The sequence below is a fragment of the Lasiosphaeria miniovina genome, assembly GCF_030549165.1.
Source record: "Lasiosphaeria miniovina strain SMH2392-1A chromosome Unknown B0T26scaffold_5, whole genome shotgun sequence".
Lineage (NCBI taxonomy): Eukaryota > Fungi > Ascomycota > Sordariomycetes > Sordariales > Lasiosphaeriaceae > Lasiosphaeria > Lasiosphaeria miniovina.
The window spans coordinates 2,689,021-2,706,825 of NW_026848224.1; the positions used below are offsets into that span (position 1 = coordinate 2,689,021).

At 55.0% G+C, this 17,805-nt stretch overlaps 7 protein-coding genes across 7 annotated transcripts; 3 read left to right on the forward strand and 4 right to left on the reverse strand.

Moving 5' to 3' along the window:
* Positions 1-622: 622 nt before the first annotated feature.
* On the reverse strand, positions 623-1,363 carry B0T26DRAFT_716713 (uncharacterized protein). The gene has a single exon (XM_060442283.1). It carries the CDS (start codon positions 1,042-1,044, stop codon positions 673-675), a length of 372 nt encoding a protein of 123 aa, XP_060294506.1. The 5' UTR covers positions 1,045-1,363; the 3' UTR covers positions 623-672.
* A 1,829-nt stretch (positions 1,364-3,192) lies between these two features.
* B0T26DRAFT_753323 (uncharacterized protein) lies at positions 3,193-3,858 on the forward strand (the record flags this gene model as incomplete). The annotated part of the gene is made up of 1 exon (XM_060445659.1): positions 3,193-3,858. One exon carries the CDS (start codon positions 3,193-3,195, stop codon positions 3,856-3,858), a length of 666 nt encoding a protein of 221 aa, XP_060294507.1.
* An 824-nt stretch (positions 3,859-4,682) lies between these two features.
* Positions 4,683-6,819, reverse strand: B0T26DRAFT_651332 (major facilitator superfamily domain-containing protein; the record flags this gene model as incomplete). Its single annotated transcript, XM_060438268.1, has 4 exons — positions 4,683-5,311; positions 5,382-5,825; positions 5,889-6,362; positions 6,432-6,819. The coding sequence occupies 4 exons, from the start codon at positions 6,817-6,819 to the stop codon at positions 4,683-4,685; spliced, it is 1,935 nt and encodes a 644-aa protein (XP_060294508.1).
* A 1,094-nt stretch (positions 6,820-7,913) lies between these two features.
* B0T26DRAFT_677552 (galactose-binding domain-like protein) lies at positions 7,914-9,554 on the forward strand (the record flags this gene model as incomplete). Its single annotated transcript, XM_060440114.1, has 4 exons — positions 7,914-8,287; positions 8,324-8,908; positions 8,975-9,200; positions 9,330-9,554. The coding sequence occupies 4 exons, from the start codon at positions 7,914-7,916 to the stop codon at positions 9,552-9,554; spliced, it is 1,410 nt and encodes a 469-aa protein (XP_060294509.1).
* Positions 9,555-10,166: 612 nt separating this feature from the next.
* Positions 10,167-11,281, forward strand: B0T26DRAFT_753326 (uncharacterized protein; the record flags this gene model as incomplete). The annotated part of the gene is made up of 4 exons (XM_060445660.1): positions 10,167-10,382; positions 10,573-10,729; positions 10,856-11,073; positions 11,102-11,281. The coding sequence occupies 4 exons, from the start codon at positions 10,167-10,169 to the stop codon at positions 11,279-11,281; spliced, it is 771 nt and encodes a 256-aa protein (XP_060294510.1).
* Positions 11,282-11,750: 469 nt separating this feature from the next.
* On the reverse strand, positions 11,751-13,765 carry B0T26DRAFT_358760 (glycosyltransferase family 20 protein). The gene is made up of 3 exons (XM_060434592.1): positions 13,259-13,765; positions 12,823-13,195; positions 11,751-12,769 (listed from the first exon to the last, which is right to left on the reverse strand). The coding sequence occupies exons 1-3, from the start codon at positions 13,563-13,565 to the stop codon at positions 11,878-11,880; spliced, it is 1,572 nt and encodes a 523-aa protein (XP_060294511.1). The 5' UTR covers positions 13,566-13,765; the 3' UTR covers positions 11,751-11,877.
* A 2,662-nt stretch (positions 13,766-16,427) lies between these two features.
* On the reverse strand, positions 16,428-17,457 carry B0T26DRAFT_813336 (uncharacterized protein; the record flags this gene model as incomplete). Its single annotated transcript, XM_060447330.1, has 2 exons — positions 16,428-16,616; positions 16,702-17,457. The coding sequence occupies 2 exons, from the start codon at positions 17,455-17,457 to the stop codon at positions 16,590-16,592; spliced, it is 783 nt and encodes a 260-aa protein (XP_060294512.1). The 3' UTR covers positions 16,428-16,589.
* Between the last annotated feature and the right edge of the window lie 348 nt (positions 17,458-17,805).

A 17,805-nucleotide genomic window follows, 5' to 3' on the forward strand; every position in this document is an offset into this window, starting at 1 on the left:
TTCGGTTTGTTTACTTTGGGCACGACTTTCTGCCCCGTGGATGCGTTTTCAGAGGGTGGAAGCAGGGATGCCGTATAACTTGGCCGCGTCTTTCTGTGAGGCGCCCTGCTCAACTGCAAGTATTGCAGCTTGAATGAGCTGCTCTCGACGGTCCGACATGTCGTATTTTGAAGCTGTTTGGACTAGAATTGATGAAGTTGTGTTGTGTAGAAGTTGAAGGCCGGGAAATTAGATGACAGGGGCAGAGATTTCGTTGTGGGGCGATTTCCTTGTTGGGTCGCCACGTCTAGTTATTTCAACATCCTTAAAACACGAATATAGCCCTATAAACAATGGTAATGCCTCTTTATAAACATCCACTATACCGATACTAGAGCCTTTGAAAGGTTTTCAACGAGCAGTCTCTGCAATGGTGGTCCGATCGTGTGTACCCAGATCTAGGTCTACAGGAAAACAGGAAGTCTTTTTTTTTTTTTTTTTTTGGTAAATAGCAACTTTAGCCGGGGTAGCCAGAAACGCGGCACAGGGGCTGTGCAGTACACACACCTCGCTCACCACAACTCAGGGTAAAGCAGCGGCGGCTCAGGGCCATGCCTGCCTATGGTAATTACTGAGGGCAACATTCGGGAGGCGCATAGGTCTGTTGCCACAGCCTGTGCTTGGGTTGCCGCCTCAAAAGGGGCTAGCTGGCATGGGATATTCATTTTTAATCTTCATCATACACTCAACCGTCATTCTGTGCATGAACAAAATATCTCGGCAAGTGCGTAGTGGGACTAACTCGTTGCGGTTCTCCTCGATGCCGTCGTCCTGAACAGGTGCCGCTGGCACGGTATAGGGTTCAGCGCCTGCGGCGATGTATAGGTTGGGGGACTCGGAGATGCCCCTAGCGAGACGCTTACGCGCCCAGTAGATGACGAGGTTGCGGTTGTGCTCAGTCACTCTCTTGATCTCGTGCAGGTCGAACTTGGCGATGGCCTCGGCCCGGGCCTGCTCGATTGTCCAGAAATTGTGGTAGGCGACATAGCACGGGTTGGCTGCCATGTTCTTGCTGTCAAAAACTTTGAACGCAAGACTGCCTTCGTCGTAGTTCAGGCGAGGCCGCAGGAACGCAGGAGCTCCTTGCTTGCGCTGGATGGGGATGACTGGGGCGTCGACAGGTTCGAGAGTGATACTACCGTCGGCAGCCTTCTTTTTCGCCGCCACCGACGGCGGCAGGTCCTTGCTCCACGTACCCACTAGGAGAGCAGTATCGGCGGTGGGGGCGTTGCGAATTTTGCCAGGGTGATGAATCCGCTTCTCGGTGTCCCAATGATTGAACACGGCTTCGAACAGGCTGTCTCTTCGCTGCTCGATGTCTGCGAGACTACTTGCCACACCATTTGCCGCCGCGAGAGCCACCAGAATATCGTCACAAGCCGTCTTTTGCAGCGGCGGGAGGTCGGCGCTCGTGCGAAGTACGGCTCGGAAACCAGGGGAAACTTGGCCGGAAGGTTCGTCGGGAGACAACATGGTTACAGGCACGTTTGGGGGTCTGGGTCGGAAGCTCAAGAGGAGAGCGAGCAGATGAGATCTCAGGATCCCTCAAAGGGAAGAATGACGCGGAGAGCAGAAAAGGCGAAGGAATGGAAGATGAGATCACGAGAAGAACGTTCAAATAGATTCCCGGGCACAGGAATGGAAATAGATTTTGTGCGCTAGAGTGTTTGAGAACTTTCGATATGGGAGAAGAGCACCTCTAATCAATATTCACCCGATAGCGGTCCTTCTCATTCCCATGGGGCCGACAAACCACGTCGTATCTTTTCGGCCTGAATGTTTCCTTTCATGAACTATGAAACCCAACAGACTACGCTGGCCTTGGCCTTTGTCACTTATTGTTGGAATCACCAGGTACCAGTACTGGAAACAACAGGGCGTGCTGCACGCCGAAAGCTGGTGGTTCAAGTGATGGTCATTGTTTTCTATGTCCATCTAGAAGAAAGAGGTGGCCGTAGGCCACTTATATGGAATCTGGGACCCCTACGCCTCCACCGCCACCTGTGTGGCTGATGAATGCGTTGCTACAGCCACCTCTATGTGGCTGGAATGCGCGTTGTTCCAACACTTATACTCAGTCACTTGGCAGTTTATCATGACAGAAATGACTAGAATCGAAACCACTTATTCTCGGGACCGGCCGTGTCGGGCGAAAGAAGTCTATGCTTCAATGCTTGTTCTCAGCAGAACTGCCACCGGTCGTTGCTTTGGTACTGGCCATTGTTAAAATGTCACTAACGATTGTGCATATGTTCAGGCAAGTTTTCGGCCCTTAAAAGACATTTGTACGATTGCAGGCCCATTCTGTCGGAACTCGGCTTGGGAAGGTGCTCATGGAACCTCAGGGTTGTTTTCCGCAGTCACCCGAGCAATAATTATGTATGCCGATCAGTCAGCCCGCCATTCGCACCCACTTTCTCGTATATGCTCGTGTCCGGGCCGCAAGCATGCGGATCAATTCCAGGTGGCATGCTAACGCTGCCATACCGATGATATGGAAGGGGCGGTGTACTTTTTGGGCAAGTTAAAGGCAAGCGTCCTTTTGCTAGCTCGGGCTGCTTCACATTTGGCCACTGCCACTTGCTGTTTGTTGATTTGCTGGGCCCGTGGGGCGGCCCACGATCGCGGGCGCTCCTTGGCATGCTGATTCGCTGCACCGCAGCACGGGCTCGCAGGCTCACAGCCCAGTCAGACAATTAATACCCATACACCGGGTCCATTGGCGTCCTCTTCTGCTTCATCCGGAATTAGCGTGACATTACCGGACGGGCCGAATCCGTGCCCACCGCGCTCGTATTCACCACGAGCCCATCATCCATGACGCAACAAACAGTGTGCATTGGAACACGTGATGGACATTCCCCAAGAGTCCACTCCACCCTACCGGCCCCAGGCTTCCTGGCAGTGCCAAGGTGCCGATCCATTTACCCCTTGCCAATAGACGTCACTTTTGTTGGCCACCTGTTTTGTATAAGATGTCTTGGGAGATCCGCTTTCTCGATCAACGTCAAGCCCTCGTCTGCATCCCGAGTTCCCGCGTCAATCCACAACCATAGTTCGAGGTATTTGACGATCTTTCTTTCGATAATTAATTAATTAAATTGCTTCTCGTCCTATAATAGGACTTAATCACCACACGCAACAACCACCACCATGCTGTCTCATCTACTCTTTGGGGCTGCCGTCATCGGACTCGCCGCCGGCTTCCCTCAAGTCAGCGCGCCACCATCCTCCACCATCGCCCCCATCACATCCACCACGCCACCACCAAGCGCCATCACCACCGCCCCAGGGCTCACCTGCACTGGCGGCTCGACCGTCAAAACCACAACCGAGTGCACCTACGGCCACACGTACTCGTATTGCTACAGCGCCCCGCCGCCCCTGTCGTGCGACTCGGGCTATTTCCCGGGCACGATCCAGTACGGCCACTGCGAGGAGGGCCAGATCTGCTATCCAGTCGACGCCAGCTGGATCACGACGACGTGCCCGCCCAACGGCGAGACAGCCTACACAACGTCGACGCTGTTCTCGGGCACGCTGGCCGGCGGCGTCAGCACCGTCATCTCGGTCGTGCAGTGCGCGTGCGGCGACGGCCAATACTACAGCTGGCAGTCTGAGAGCCCCTACAGCGTCTACTGCATGCCCTTCGCCGACTGCGTTGCCGGCATGACGACGAGCTACAGCACCAACGACTACTGCCTGACCGTGACTACGCCGAGCTACTGCAGCGGGAGCGTTAGCACCCCGTACTGCGCTTGCGCCACGGGTCTGCCGCAGTATCCCGCCGAGGGGGGTGCGCCGACAACGTGTGCGTGAGGAGCGAAGAATCTAGGGGCCATGTCAACAATCGCATGATTTTTGGGGGTCTAATTACGAACACGAATTTATGAAACATATAATTAGATAGCTACTGCAGCCTAGACGACTTGATGGAAGTAATGCAGATTGTGGTTCGCATGCCTCTGCCGTCATGCGGTCATTTAGAGCCTCTAAAATTGTGTCTCGACTTTGAACAGTAGCCTGAGAGCGAAGTGGTGGTAAAAAGGGACAAGGAGACTCACAGCGCGACACCCAGTGACCTGGGCGTGGCCAAACCACGATGTAGAGGCATGTGAGCAAAGATGAGATACGCTACTCGTTCGCTTTGCATGGTCTTATTGATAAACACGGCCCGATTCTTAATAAGGCCAACGCAACCAACGCTGACAGAGGAACCACCATAATAATCTGCACAGGGTACTGTCCGGGCCAGGGCTTCATCTTATTACGGGGTGAGATTGAAAGCCGAAGCTCCGTGTCGGGTCTTACCGGGGATGACAAACCAGACACTGCCCCCTCCTTACCGACGCTCCTGATCGGGGGGCAACAAAACAATGCTCTGAGATCATCTCAAGGCATAGCCTCTAAAGAAATAGCAGACAACAAGATATAGGACACTAACAAAAGAGAAGCTCAATAAATAACTAGGTCCAATTAGATAAGAGAAATAATGAGGGTGAGTAGCTAACTCGGGGTATGACAAAACCGTTTTCCAATGTGCAAATCCAAAGTCCCATATCTATACATAAGACAATCCCATTATGCCTGTCCGTCCAGACATGCCCGTCTGGATATATCCGTCACTCCACACCGGCTCCCCATTACCGAGCGGCCTCAACATCCGCTTGCCTCTCGGGCTGCACAACAGCACTGCCACCCACAACACCAGACTGATCGTCTCTGCTCATGCGCACTCTCTCGAGCTTCTTGCCCCTAACGATGCTCCACAGATAGGCGCCGTGGACGACTTCGTGGGCTGCTCCCTCGCCCTCAGCAGTCTTGTCGCGTGGGATGATCCACACATTTCCGAGGAAGGTGGTAATGATTACAATGGCCCACATGATGGGCACAATTGCAATGAAGGCCCAGTAGATGCCAGACTTGGGATCGACGTGGTTGGGACCGCTGCGGTTGTTGAGCACAGTGGACATGAGGGTCAGGGTGATGGTGCCGCCAAAGGGGAAGGCAAACGAGACCAGGCACGAGATCTGCGCCGTCATGGTCGGGAAGTACGCAAGTCCGTGCAGGGCGCCCGGGTTGAAGCGGATGCCGACGCCCACGCCCACGATCGCCATCATGGCGTAGAGGACCGCCGTCCGGGGCTGCGCCGTCCCAATCTCCACCGCTATCACCGTGATGCCCACGGCCGACGCAACGGCGCCGAGCAGGAGCGAGGGCAAAGTTTGCCGCGGCCATTTGTTTGTGAAGAAAATGGCCGTATAGGCACCAACTGTGTTCGAGATGACTGATTAGCATAGGGGACTCGAGATATAGGACAATATAGAGAGTAAATGACGTACCGCCAAGCCCAGGCAAGAAATACAGAAGAGCAATCCCGGAGCTGCTGGCACTGTTCCCCTGAACAAGAGTGAAGAAGAGATCCATAAAGTACATGATGGAGAACATGGCGGAGCCGAGGGAGAAGTTGATGAAGAACAGCAAGGTAATGTTGCGCTGCACGAGCAGGCGCCAAGGCATCATGGGCCGCTGGCGAGGGAAGAGGCGAGCCATCACGCGGCCCGGAACCATGGCGTATTGGTATAGAAGCCAGGCGGCCGACAGAACCATGCCGATAACAAGCGGCGCCAGGACGTCTGCCGAGTCCCACGGGTACGACGCGCCGCCCCATGTAAGAGCCAGGATCACCAGCCCCAGCCCCCAGAGGAAGAGAAGCTGGCCGCCGTAGTCGATGGTGGCGAGACGGAGCAGGAAGCGGCCGCGGCGCGTGGCAGCGCGGCTCGGGGCTGCCATTGGCGGCCTTTCCGTCTTTTCGCCGGGCAGGGGCAACGGCTGGGGCGGCGCCTCACCGAGCTCAGGCAGCGGCTGCGGGCCGAGCAGCTCCTTGCGCAGCAGCACGACGACGAGGACGATAGCCACAGCAGCAACTGGCAGGTTGATGGCGAAGCACCAGCGCCAGCTGACCTGAGTCAAGTACCCGCCGGCCACGGGGCCGACGCTGAAGCTGATGGCCGACACGATGGCGAAGACGGTGTAGTTCATGGCGTACTCGGCCAAGCTGACACGGTCGGCGAGGATGGTGCGCACGCATATGTTGACGCCGGCGGCGCCCACGCCCTGCAGGGCCCTGCCCAGAAGCAGCACCCCGAACGACGACGTTGGCGCGCCCGTGCAGATGGCCGACCCAATGGTCATGATGATGATGGTGGCATGGAGGGTGGCGTGCCGGCCAAAGACATCGGCTATCTGGGCCCAGAAGGGCAGGAAGGCGGCCGACGTGAGGTTGAAGGAGGATATGATCCAGTTGAGCTGGCTGACCTCGTCTTAATTACCGAGGGGGGAACCGGTTAGAATCGTGCCAAGAAACAAAAGTAAGGGGCAGGAGAGCTCACTGAAGTCCCGGGCAATAAACGGCAGGGCCGATGCGATGATGGTCGTGTCGAGAGCTTGCAGCATGAAGGGAAACGTGAGGCCAAATACAATCTTCAACCGGTACTTGTACCGTCTCTTCTTCTCCGCCTTGGCCTCGGGGCTTTCTTCTTTAGCCTTCTTCACTGCCGTGGTCTGAGGCCTGGGGCCAACGGCTGAGGCAACGGCCGTGGAATTGCCGTTCTCGGTGCCATTGACGGGGCCATCTGATTCTAGTTGTTGAGCTTGAGGTTGAGAGCGAGGGAAAGCCCCGCCAGTTGGAGTTGGGGGCCTTTCGGGGACCTCTTCAGAGGTTTCCCTTTCGCGCCGCTCCTTGAGCTTCTTCCTGACATATTTCACCGCGAGGAACATGGTGTCTGGAATCGATCTTCACTTTTCGGGATGGCGAGTCGTGGACATGTCCGGGGCAGCAAATTAATCAGCTAGAAAAGACGAGATTTCCTTATATACCTATAGGTGCCACGAGCGTCCAGTTTTTTGTGGGGGGAGTGTTTTGAAGTGGCTTTTGGCTCGCGGAATGGATCCTGAAAGGGAAAGGCGCACACGTACGTCTGGCTGTCAGTGGCTCGGGTTGGGGGCCTCCAGGCTCAATCAAAGAAACCGGCCTGTGATTGGCCATAATCTTGTGATGTTTGGCGGGGTTGTGGGCCCTCTTTTCTTCGATTCGGCCTAGCCAAGCTCCCGATCCCTGCCGAAACCCAACAACGGACAGCTTTTCTCGCTTTCGTCGTATTCGTCGCTTTCGTGACTTGTCGCTTGCGTTGCATCTCCGCCAAGCCACGTTGTAATCAAAGGCGCAGCCACGACCCCAAATTTTCCAATCCGACGAATGCGATCTGTTGCAAGCTCATTGTCCCGGTAATTTATGCCTTTGACGCGCCAATATGCAACACAACCGCCGTAAATCCTTAATTTTTTTCGCCCAACTTCAATCGATGGAGGTGCTAAAGAGCGGTGCTGCGCCGGATCCCAATTTGATCTCCTGTCTCCTGGCATTTTCTATAACACTTTACCGCCCGGACCTTTCGTGATTCTGAGTCCTGGCTCCCACAACGCCATTGCCGGTACGACCGCCTAGGGCACTCTGTGGTCTGCCAATGGGGCCCAGAAGCCGTGATAACGATTTTTGGGGGTATTAGGTACATCGGGGAGCGTATAACTTGACCCAGTCGGTCCAAGGTTATCCCGCTAGGAAAACGCTAAATGGTCAAGTTGTCCAAAAATCAGGAGCGAGTTCTACTATTCGGGGGACGCGGATCCGGGGGAAGGTGTTATTGCCGGAACTCCGGTCACCTAACTACTTGGCCATAATTGTGTCTATCATCCACCTCTAAACAATTCCAGACGCCAAGAAAGGAGCCATAACTTGACCTACTGCCATCCCTCTCCAGGTCGTAGAGAGTTGCGTCTTGCCATTTGGGTTTGGACCAGATACGCCGTCAGCCATGGCATCAGCATCTCCAGACTCGTACGAGGTACGAGAGACGGCGAACCTGGCCAAGGTCATGGGCCCCGATGAGAATAGCTATACGGCGTCCGCGAAGCGCATCCCGATGCCCGACGGTGTCGAGTTGGCCGGCGACTTCTACCAGCCCGATCTCCCGGCGGGCCGCAAGCCACACGGGCTCATCTACGTGCTCTGCCCCTATGGCCGCGCGGGCGTCATGACCCTCACCAACGCTAAGGCCTTCGCTGGGCGCGGATACATGGTCCTCCTGGTCAGCTGTCGCGGCACGGCCGGCTCAGGGAGCGTCTTTGTTGCGGCCATGACGGAGCAGGCAGACTCGCAGGCCGTCGTCAAGTGGATGCGCCAGCAGCCGTGATACCCGGGCAAGTTTTTCACCTTCGGGCCTAGCTACATGGGCTACGTCCAGTGGGCGCTGCTGCGAGATCCGCCCGAGGACCTCGTCGCGTCCGTCAACCTGTGCAGCGTTTTCGGCAACTCGCTGCTTGTCTGGACAAACGGCGCGTATCGTATGGACCGTATTTCCTGGTCCCACATGGTCGCCAGGCAGGATCAGATCACTAGCGCCGGATGCTCGAGCATACTCGACCCGATGAAACTGATGTTGACCATGCAGGCCACCCCCATTTCCGAAGCGGCGGAGAAGTTCTTCGAAGGGAGGGCGTCTTACGCACTGGATGCCATGAAAACTCCAAATGTCGATGACCCTTTCTGGGCCCAGGCCAAGCACCGCGCAGCTCTTGAACACATCAAGATACCCTTGCTCCTCCGGGGCGGGTGGTACGATACCTTGACAGTTCAGACCATGGCAGCGTACGCTCGCGTACGCGACCGCGGCATCAAGGTCTACCTGACAGTCGGATCATGGACGCAAATCGAGGCCTGCGGGACGAATGCGATGCCCGAGGTCTTCGATTTCTTGGATGAGTACTTCACAGGCCGGAAAAAGGACCACCGCCCGCTTTCGGTCAGGGTGTTCGTCACGGGCGCCGAAGAATAGCGCTCCTTGCCGTCTTAGCCACCAGCAACCCAACAGCGCAGCTTTTACCTCCACGGCGACAAGACTATCGATGAACAACTCCCGGCAGCCGACTCGCCCCCTGCATCCTTCACCTACGATCCCCACAACCCCACACCGACAGTTGGCGGGCCCCTGATGGCCCGCGGCGGACGGGTGGACGATAGTGTCTACACTTCGAGACCCGACGTCCTCGTCTACACGAGCCCACCGCTGACCCAGGACGTCAAAATGATGGGCAAGCCCGTCGTGTAGCTCGCACACTCAACCGGAGTCCCATACGCCGATCTCTGGATCCGCCTGAGCGAGGTCGACACCGACGGCGTGTCTCATAACCTCACCGGAAGCTGGCAGGCGCTGGACTACTTGGAACCACAGGACGCTCAGGGCGGCATGTTTTCGCTCGCGCTGGTGGATCGAGCGCACGTATTCAAGAAGGGCACGCGTATCAGGGTGATAGTAGCCGGCGGCTCCTTCCCCCTGATAGCGCGGAATCCGGGGACGGGGGTGAACCGAACTCTGGCGGAAGAGCTCAAGGCCGTGACGCACACTGTTCAGCATGGGAGTAGGGTCTCGATGCTCATTCTGCCATGTTCGGTTTGATCAGAAGCAATAATTACTAACTTTTATGCGGGGGGGTGAATATAGGCTCTCCAATGGATAAGTAATACCTACTTACTATTCAGGAAAGACACCTTAGTTTGGTAATCTTTACCACAACAAAGCTTGACAAGTCAAGGGGCAACCGATAGAGCAAGAAGGTAGCAGCTTTTTTTTCTCCTTTTTTTCCTTCTCTGCGTTAGTCTAGACAGACAGGCGCTTTCCCAAGTCCAGTGAGTCGTATTTTATTCTGCCCACTTTACGGCCGTCGTTTCCACCTCAGATTTCGGCTGGGATGGGCAGTGAATTCAAGTGCCAAGAGCCAAGACCCGCTTGATATGGGCTTCGCCCTTTTACTGCCAGCTTGCACAACGTCTCTAACCCGTTTAGACCAAGACGGGACTCTTCGGTGCCGCTTTCTTGATTGAAATGGCGTCAGGACGCTTTTTTTTCAAGAGTGGGTAGAAGATATTTGTTTTCAAAGTGCTTTCGGAGTGCTTAGTGTTGCTATTTGATACCCTTCTCTTCTGCCCACAACCCAAATTCATAGGAATGCAACCCAATTAACTAGGCACACAGTTTCCAGGAAGCTGGTATGATCATTCCAGTAACACCATGGCGGCACGGTTAACCCACAAGACATTTACCATCGTGGTTGCAGCAGCGCTTCTCGCATCGTCGTCATCACCACGCCACTTCCTCACGCGGGCATACCACTTCAACTACGGCGTATCCTTCCGGCACCCGTGCCTTAAGGAGGCATCGACATCCGGGCGGGCAGCCGTGCCGTTCACGCCGCTGCTCGTCGAGCCGCCGACGCTGGTGTACGCGGTGGACGAGCTGAGCCAGGCGGACCTTGAAGCGTTTTGGGGCACTCAACTTCACACCCGCGGCGGAGACCGAGACAGGACTCGGCGCCCTCTTCACCAACGCCACCGCAGGCACGGATAGCAGCACTTTACCCTCCTCGAGCAACGACTGCACGGCGGTGCTAGGCAGCGACTGCGTGCGGAACCTGTAGGAGGCTGTGGCGGCGCTCATCGTGCGCGTGCAGGCTGGGGCATGGCCAGGCCGGACGGCACTGCAAGACCTGCACACGCAGCGGCTTGAGCTACGAGGCAACCTGTCGTGCCCTGCGGACCTATTTGACGACTTTCCGGCCACTCTCGCGGTCTGTGGTACGTTACCTGGCCTGACCCATTGGCAGCCAGGATCACTGGCTTCCCCTGATCCCCACAGGCAAAGCCAAGTCCAACCGAAACGTGACTGTCATAACTAACCGCGCGCTGCGCATGAATTTGCAGCGCCCGTCGTGGCTAGCGAGACAGAAAAGTACAGCAGCATCAAGACGGAAAAGTTCAAGCTGCAGCCCACCTCGGGCAACACGAGCCTGCCGTATACGTCGACCCTCAATGTTCGCGATATAGAGGCGCAGAAGCGCAAGGCAGCCGTGGCTATGTTTATTAGCCACCCCCAGACCCCTGGGGACCGCAGCCAGATCACCCTCTTTGGGCCGAGCGAAGTGCGCGTCGAGTTTGTGTGTGTTTTAGTATCGGCGATACGGTTCCTTCTCCGTCGTCGTCGTCGTCGTCGTCGTCGTCATCGTCGTCGCCGTCGTCGTCGTCGTCTTCCTCTCTGCCTTCGACGAACTCTCCGTCTCCTTCTACCATCAGTACTGGAACTGCCACCTCTGCAACAGACTCGCCGCGATCAACAAATGCTGCGAATAGTTTATTGCTTGGAAAGCAAACGAAGGCGTGTCTGTGGCTCGGTATGGCAGCGGTAGCGGTTAGGTCGATGACGGCGTAGTTAGCTGTGAGAATGAGATTTTGTACAAGGCACTTACTTGATAGAGTGAGAGAGATAACATATGCGAAATGATACCATATTTGGAAGGCTATCTGGTGGGTATACGATACAATTCCAAGTTTGAGACCTGGGTGAAGTTTGGTTTTACTTAGGAGAAAAGACGAGTAAAGCAACCCAACCGAACTCCGTCCCTCATTTAGCACAATAACTGAAGAGGCTGTTGCCAAGAAGCTGATAATGTATACTATGACGCCGCGCTTCATGCAATACCTCTAGCCCTGAGGTCGTGGCAGGAACCGCTACGTATAAAGCGGTTGGTAGCCCAACGTTTCTGCCATGACTCAGTGCGCCCAAGCCCAGGGCTCTGTAAATGATTGTTGTCGAGGATCGCAACCTCAGTACCGGCTCTGGTTTGGATAAATCCAGCAACACCTGGAGTATGGCATGCAGAAATAAAGAACGAGGGAGGTCCCAAACATCTAGACAACTCTGGATCTTTAACTCACGCCCGCCTCGTTCACTCCTTCGAGCTCGAGCCACCTGAGACAGCATCTGAAACTCCCTTCACTGCTTTATTCGCAGCGCTTACCACGGCATCCTTGGCGCTCCCAATAGTGAGCTTGGTTGAGACCTCGGGCTCCTCCTCGACGGCACTAATACGCGTCAACTCGGTCACGAAGCTCTGACCCCACCATGAGCTCGTGTACTTAAACACATAACGCTCCAACTTGCGGAAGTTAGCCTCGCGCTGCTCGGCACTCATGGTGACGGCATCGTGAATCGCGTTTGCCAGCTCCTCTGTGTTCCACGGGTTGACGATAAGGCTTCCATTCAAGCTCTGCGCCGCGCCTGTGAACTCGGAGAGTATCATGACTCCGTGGCGCTCGCGCTGTGTAGCGATGTATTCGTAAGATACAAGGTTCATGCCGTCGCGGGTGGAGCTGACGAGACAGACGTCGCTGACGGCATAAAGCGCTGTGAGCTCTTCAAACGAAACCGACTGGTGCAGGAAGTGGATCGGCATGAACTCGATCGTGCCAAACCTGCCGTTAATGCGACCAACCAGTTCGTTGACGACTGCCCTGAGGTTCTGATACTCCTCCACGTCCTGTCGGCTAGGCACAGCAACCTGAACTAGAACGATTTTCCCGATCCACTCGGGGTGCTCCGTGAGAAACACTTCCAGAGCGTGCAGCTTCTGTGGCACACCTTTGATGTAATCAAGCCGATCAACACCCACGATCAGCTTGACACCCTCAAACTTGCGCTTCAGGGCAGAGATACGCGCTAGGACACTGGGCTTCTGTAGCCCCTCAACAAACTTTTCCGGGTCGATTCCAATGGGAAAAGCGCCGACCGTAACAAACTTTCCATTAAAGTCAACGCCGTTAGGAGTTGTCGGCGTGGAACTGTTCATTGTTAGCTCAGAAGACGAGCCAATGCAGGGAAGAGACGGTCTTACAGTATTCTCGAACAGCTGCTCAGGAAATGTCTCGCGTAGTCATAGGTATGGAACCCAATGAGGTCGCAATCCAAAACACCGAGCAGAAGGGACTCTCTGACTGGAAGGATACGGTAGATCTCGCTGCTGGGGAAGGGCGTGTGTAAGAAGAAGCCAATCTTGACGTTCTTCTTGGTGTTTCCAATCTCCTCGCGCAACATTTCGGGGAGCAGCATCAGGTGGTAGTCGTGTACCCAGACCAGATCGCCATCCTGTACGTCCTTGGCGACAGTCTTGGCGAACAGCCGGTTGACCTCACGGTAGGCAGCCCAGGCGGACTCGTCGAACGTGATCTCACCGGGGTGGTAGTGGAAAAGAGGCCATAGGATCGAGTCTGTCGGGTATTGTGGTTAGACAGCAACCAGCAACCAGCCAGGCACCCGCAGCCAAGACTTACTTGCAAAGCCATTGTAATGGCGATCGGCCAGCTCGTCGTCCACGAAGACGGGGACTGCATTGTATTCGTCCTTCAATCGCTGTACCATAGGTCCAGCCTCCACTTCGGGAACTTCGAGGCCCGGCCACCCATACCATTGGAAGCTCGTTGTCTTGGACAAGCCGCTCAGGCCCGTGACGAGACCGCCCGAAGACATGGAAAATGTGTATTGGCCATCGTCCGAGCGCTTGATGGTGATGGGCAGTCGGTTGGAGATCAGCAGCAGCCGACCGGGAGAATCTGCGGGTTCGTCGACAACACCAGGCATCGTGACTAGGTATTGGGTGGAGGTTTAGCTCGTGGAGTGGAGGACAAAGAGGCGTTCGGTTCAGGATTGCGTGTATCCGATTCGCAGTGGTTCTCGAAGAAAGGAAGGGAGAAGTGTGTTGAGCGCAAGTGGCAGTGTCGATTGTCTTTGAGTCGGCGTATGGCGGGGCCCGTCAGCGCTGGGCAGGTGTCAGGTTCGCAGTGTTGGTTTTAGTTCTGGTGATGACGTTGGATTGCAGCCAGGTCAAGATGCAAGATGGAAGGTGGGGCAGGCGTCAGCCAGGGAGGGGGGGCGGGCACGGCGGGGTAGGTAGAAATGTGAGATGCCCGCAGTCGTGTTTGAGACCCTTTCTATATTTGGAAAGAGGCCTCGACTGGAAAGAAATACGGCCGGTCACTGGCTATTGAAGCGGGACCACAGAGGTAATACACGTGGTACTTAAAGTATTGTGTCGTTGAGTTGCTCGGGTTCGAGCTTCGAGGAAGGAGACGTGATGGTTTTTGAAGAGCCATCGACGTAATTTTCCGTCGGGAATCAAGGATGGCAGGCGCGGCACAGCACAGCCCCTGCCGACCATCGACCGTCGACCACCACGATAAAACCCCGTCGGCCCCACCTTCTTGTCTTTGCTGTGCCCGGGACCGTGTTTGATCAGGCAGTTGGTCATTGTGCAACTCAAGCTTCGTACAATCTTCCCACCCAGGTAAGCTGGCGTGCCAGAAATGTCCATGCTAGTGGACGCAGATCGAATTCACCGTTGAGCTCCCGATTGACGGGGGCGCAAATGGCGCAATTGCGCTTCCTGCAGATTGCATGGTGGCATGCATTTCACCGAACCGAAATGTTTTGAGATGTTTTTTCTTCAGATGCATCTGATTTCGGACCTTCTTTCCCACGACCCGCTTCCGGGACCATCCAGCGGCCAAGCCGTTTGGAACTAATAAGTGGGATGGGTGCGATAACCACTCGATGCCCTGGACCCAGGGCAGACACGAGCGGTCCAGTGACGGCATCTGTTTGCCTTTTTGTGTTAGGACACGGAGCGAAGACACACCCAATTTTGCCCAGCAACAGCTCGTCTCGTTAACAGTGGGGCTTCTTCAGGCTGGGGCAGGAGGTGATGGGGAATGCCTGCTGCTTGCCCTGTCGCAGCGTCGTTGGCGACTTCTGCCCCTCCACTTTGGCCAGAAGGCACCAAAAGTTTAGCCATTGGGACTGTTCCACTGAGGCGGCAGGGCTGCCGACCGGGCCGGCTCTCTTCACTGGCTTGATCCACAATCTCGTTCCCGTTTTCTCCATTTTCCTTCGTTTGGCTCGGCAATGCGCGGTCGAGCGTTTTACAGACGCTCTCCTCGGTTTTGCGGGTCGTCACCCTCGACACCTTTCAGAACGTCTGCCGTTGCCAAACGCGCCCGGATTGGCTCGAGTGGAGGAAGTCGGGCCACGAGTTCGAATTGTACGACATGATTTGCCAAGACGCACCTCTGTCGGCCCCGTCTTCCATTTCTTGCGTCAATTGCGAAGTCGGAGTTCCTAAACCTTCCGAGAGCGGGATTGCATGGCCGGCAATTATGTCTGCCACTCACTGGCCATCTCATTGTCTCCGACCAGAGAAGGCGTTTTGCAAACGACTGCTTTTCATGAGAGAGCTGTAATTATTAACTATTAGTAGAACGGTTTGCTTTTAGTCTCTGCGCATACTAGGCCCTTTCCCACACTTGTGTCTTCCAAACGCAATACTCGTTCTTGTACCTAAGGTAGTTAAGGTGTTGCTCAAACCCGCTGCCTTAGTTATTTTGCCCTACTTATTCCAATTAGTCATGAGATATTTGGAAGCTTTGGAGTATAATGAGGCACGTGCGCACTCTCTACTCGTAGAACCGGCAAGTGTAACAAAGCTGTGGCATCACTTCAGGGATGAAAAGCTTGTGCAAATCTGTTCAGTGAGGTTTGCTTCTTACTTGAAAGATCTCCCCATGTAGTACCAACTCAGCTTGCAGAGGGACATGAAGGCTAATTAGAACTAGATCGATATACACACTTACAAAAGAACAAGCTCAATGTGAAGGGGAGTATTGGAAAGAGTGAATAGTTGCCTCGACAGGTGAAAGAGGAAATATTTCTCGGGTCAGCCAGATATAGCTGTGAGAATTAGCGCATAAATTGAGTGAGTGCGCTGACGGCACAAGATATCCCGCAAGTTAATGTGGAGAGCGAGCTTTACCAATCCAGCCTCCATCTTATGGTCGCTGCGAATACTTTAATCACCTGGACATCTAACAAAAGTGCATGGCGCAAGTTTCTTGCCGAGATTGGACGTTCTGCTTGCTCAACATATTTCAGCTTGTCGGCTTGCCCCTCACTCATAATCTCTTCTAATAGAAACATGGCAGAAGTCGGCCTGTGACTTATTTCGTAGTCGTATATTGATGAAAAACAGCTGCAGTTCTAGCATAACTCCTTGGACAACGTGATGGGGAAGGGCCTTACCAACACTCTATCTCATCGCTCGGGCTGGCTGAGGAGTAGATTAGCTACCACTCTGTGGTCCCTCAACAACAGCATAATATCTTGGCCCCTGCTCAAGTGCTCACTGCTCAGTCTCACTCTCCTGTGATGCAATTTTTGATATGGATAGGCCTGGGACCTGTCGTCTTCGCTGGTCTTGGACTAGTATGCTCCCCATCCTTATTCTCGTGCATATGCTGTGGGGCTTTGACTTACGCCCTGCCAACGAGAGCCGTGACTGGATGAGCAAGCAGCAGATCTGCATCCTGTGGGAAAAGGGGCCGCCGAAAGTCTTCCTCACCCTGGGGACCAGGTAGAGACAGTGACGAAACGACTTTGGATGTGATCAAGAATGACGGATGAACTTGAATTGACAGATGGGTTCAACCTCCAGGGAAGGTTCATCCCGGGGACTAGGTAGGTGCTAAGTGCATACAAAAGACGTCAGGCAGGTCTAATAATTACAGTGGACTATGGATAACTATATACAAGGGGTATCTACAAAAGCCGATGTAATCATTGTATTAACAATTCAGCCGGTGCCTGGGCTTGAAGCAAGCATAGCAGCTCCGCAGAAACGGGACAATTGAGTCCATCATGTAAGCAAATAGGCGAGAAAGGAAAATACGGCCGCTAACGGAGCGATAGCACTCCGCTCGGCGGCAACGCGGTGGGCGGCATTAGGGGCAGCGGCGTTGACAACCGGCGGCGTCGCCGCTCCATCTTGGGGGGCATTGGCAAGCACCTTCTGGCCGGTTGGGTAACGAATGTTGTAAACGGGGGTGTTGGTCAGAACGCCGGGCGTTCCGAGGGGGTGTGGGCAGGTAGCCTGGTTGGCTGTGGGCCAGTCAAGCTGGCACGATTCGTCGTAGCCCCAGGAGCAGATGGGGTCGAGGATGTTGAAGAGAATGTGGTTCTGTCCAACCCAGCTGTCTTTCTGATTGAGACAGCTGGCCAGGAAGTTCATGCTGTTAGACGCGCTCAGCGGCAGCTTGCTTCCGTCGGTGTAGATCAGGTCGGCGCAGGCCGACGGGTCGAGGTCTGCGTATTCCATGGCAGTGGCACCACCGGCCGTGGGCTTGTCCGTAGCTGGATAACCGCTGTACAGATAGTTCCAGGCGTCGTAGCTAATGTCGTGAGCGCCCTGGCTCTGGTCGATGCGAAGAAGATGGACGGTGCGCCCCTCATAACTCAGTGAGATACATATATTCGTACAGTCGACCGAACTGGGCCAGTACGCGATGCGGTCCGTGTTGACCTTGCAGCCGAGAACGCCGACCGACGACGAGTACTGTTCATGAGGTGTAGCCCAAACTGTGCCACTAGCGGCCATGACGCGAGTGGCGGCACCGGCGAGGGCGGAGAAAAGAACGAGCCAGCCCATGATGAACAGCCGGGGTGGAATAAAATGAACGAGGGTGGCGCGATCTCAGCGCGCAATGGCTGCGCGTGCGCCGGTATTGGATCTCTCTAAAAGAATGTATAAACGGAAGATGCCTGCGTATTTTGATCCAAAAAAAAACAAGACAAATGAAGGGCGTGCCGCCGTTGCGGCGGGTCTGCAACAACGACTCACGCGATGGTAGACATTGAAGCTGACGGCAAGTGAGGTCGGAGGGAAAAACTCGAGCACACGCGCCACCTGCTGTTGGTGCCCAGGCCGTGAGACAGCAATCGCCGAGATTACCTGGCGACTGTTTGGGCATAGCGCAAGGAACGGGCGAGGGGCTGA

What these genes read in the sequence shown, in the direction of transcription:
- B0T26DRAFT_716713 (XM_060442283.1), bottom strand. Translation starts at nt 1,044, where the DNA reads ATGGCAGCCAACCCGTGCTATGTCGCCTACCACAATTTCTGGACAATC.
- B0T26DRAFT_358760 (XM_060434592.1), bottom strand. Translation starts at nt 13,565, where the DNA reads ATGCCTGGTGTTGTCGACGAACCCGCAGATTCTCCCGGTCGGCTGCTG. An exon ending in CCATTACAATGGCTTTGCAA is followed by an intron (nt 13,196 to 13,258) that starts GTAAGTCTTGGC and finishes AATACCCGACAG; the next exon opens with ACTCGATCCTATGGCCTCTT. An exon ending in AGCAGCTGTTCGAGAATACT is followed by an intron (nt 12,770 to 12,822) that starts GTAAGACCGTCT and finishes AACAATGAACAG; the next exon opens with TTCCACGCCGACAACTCCTA.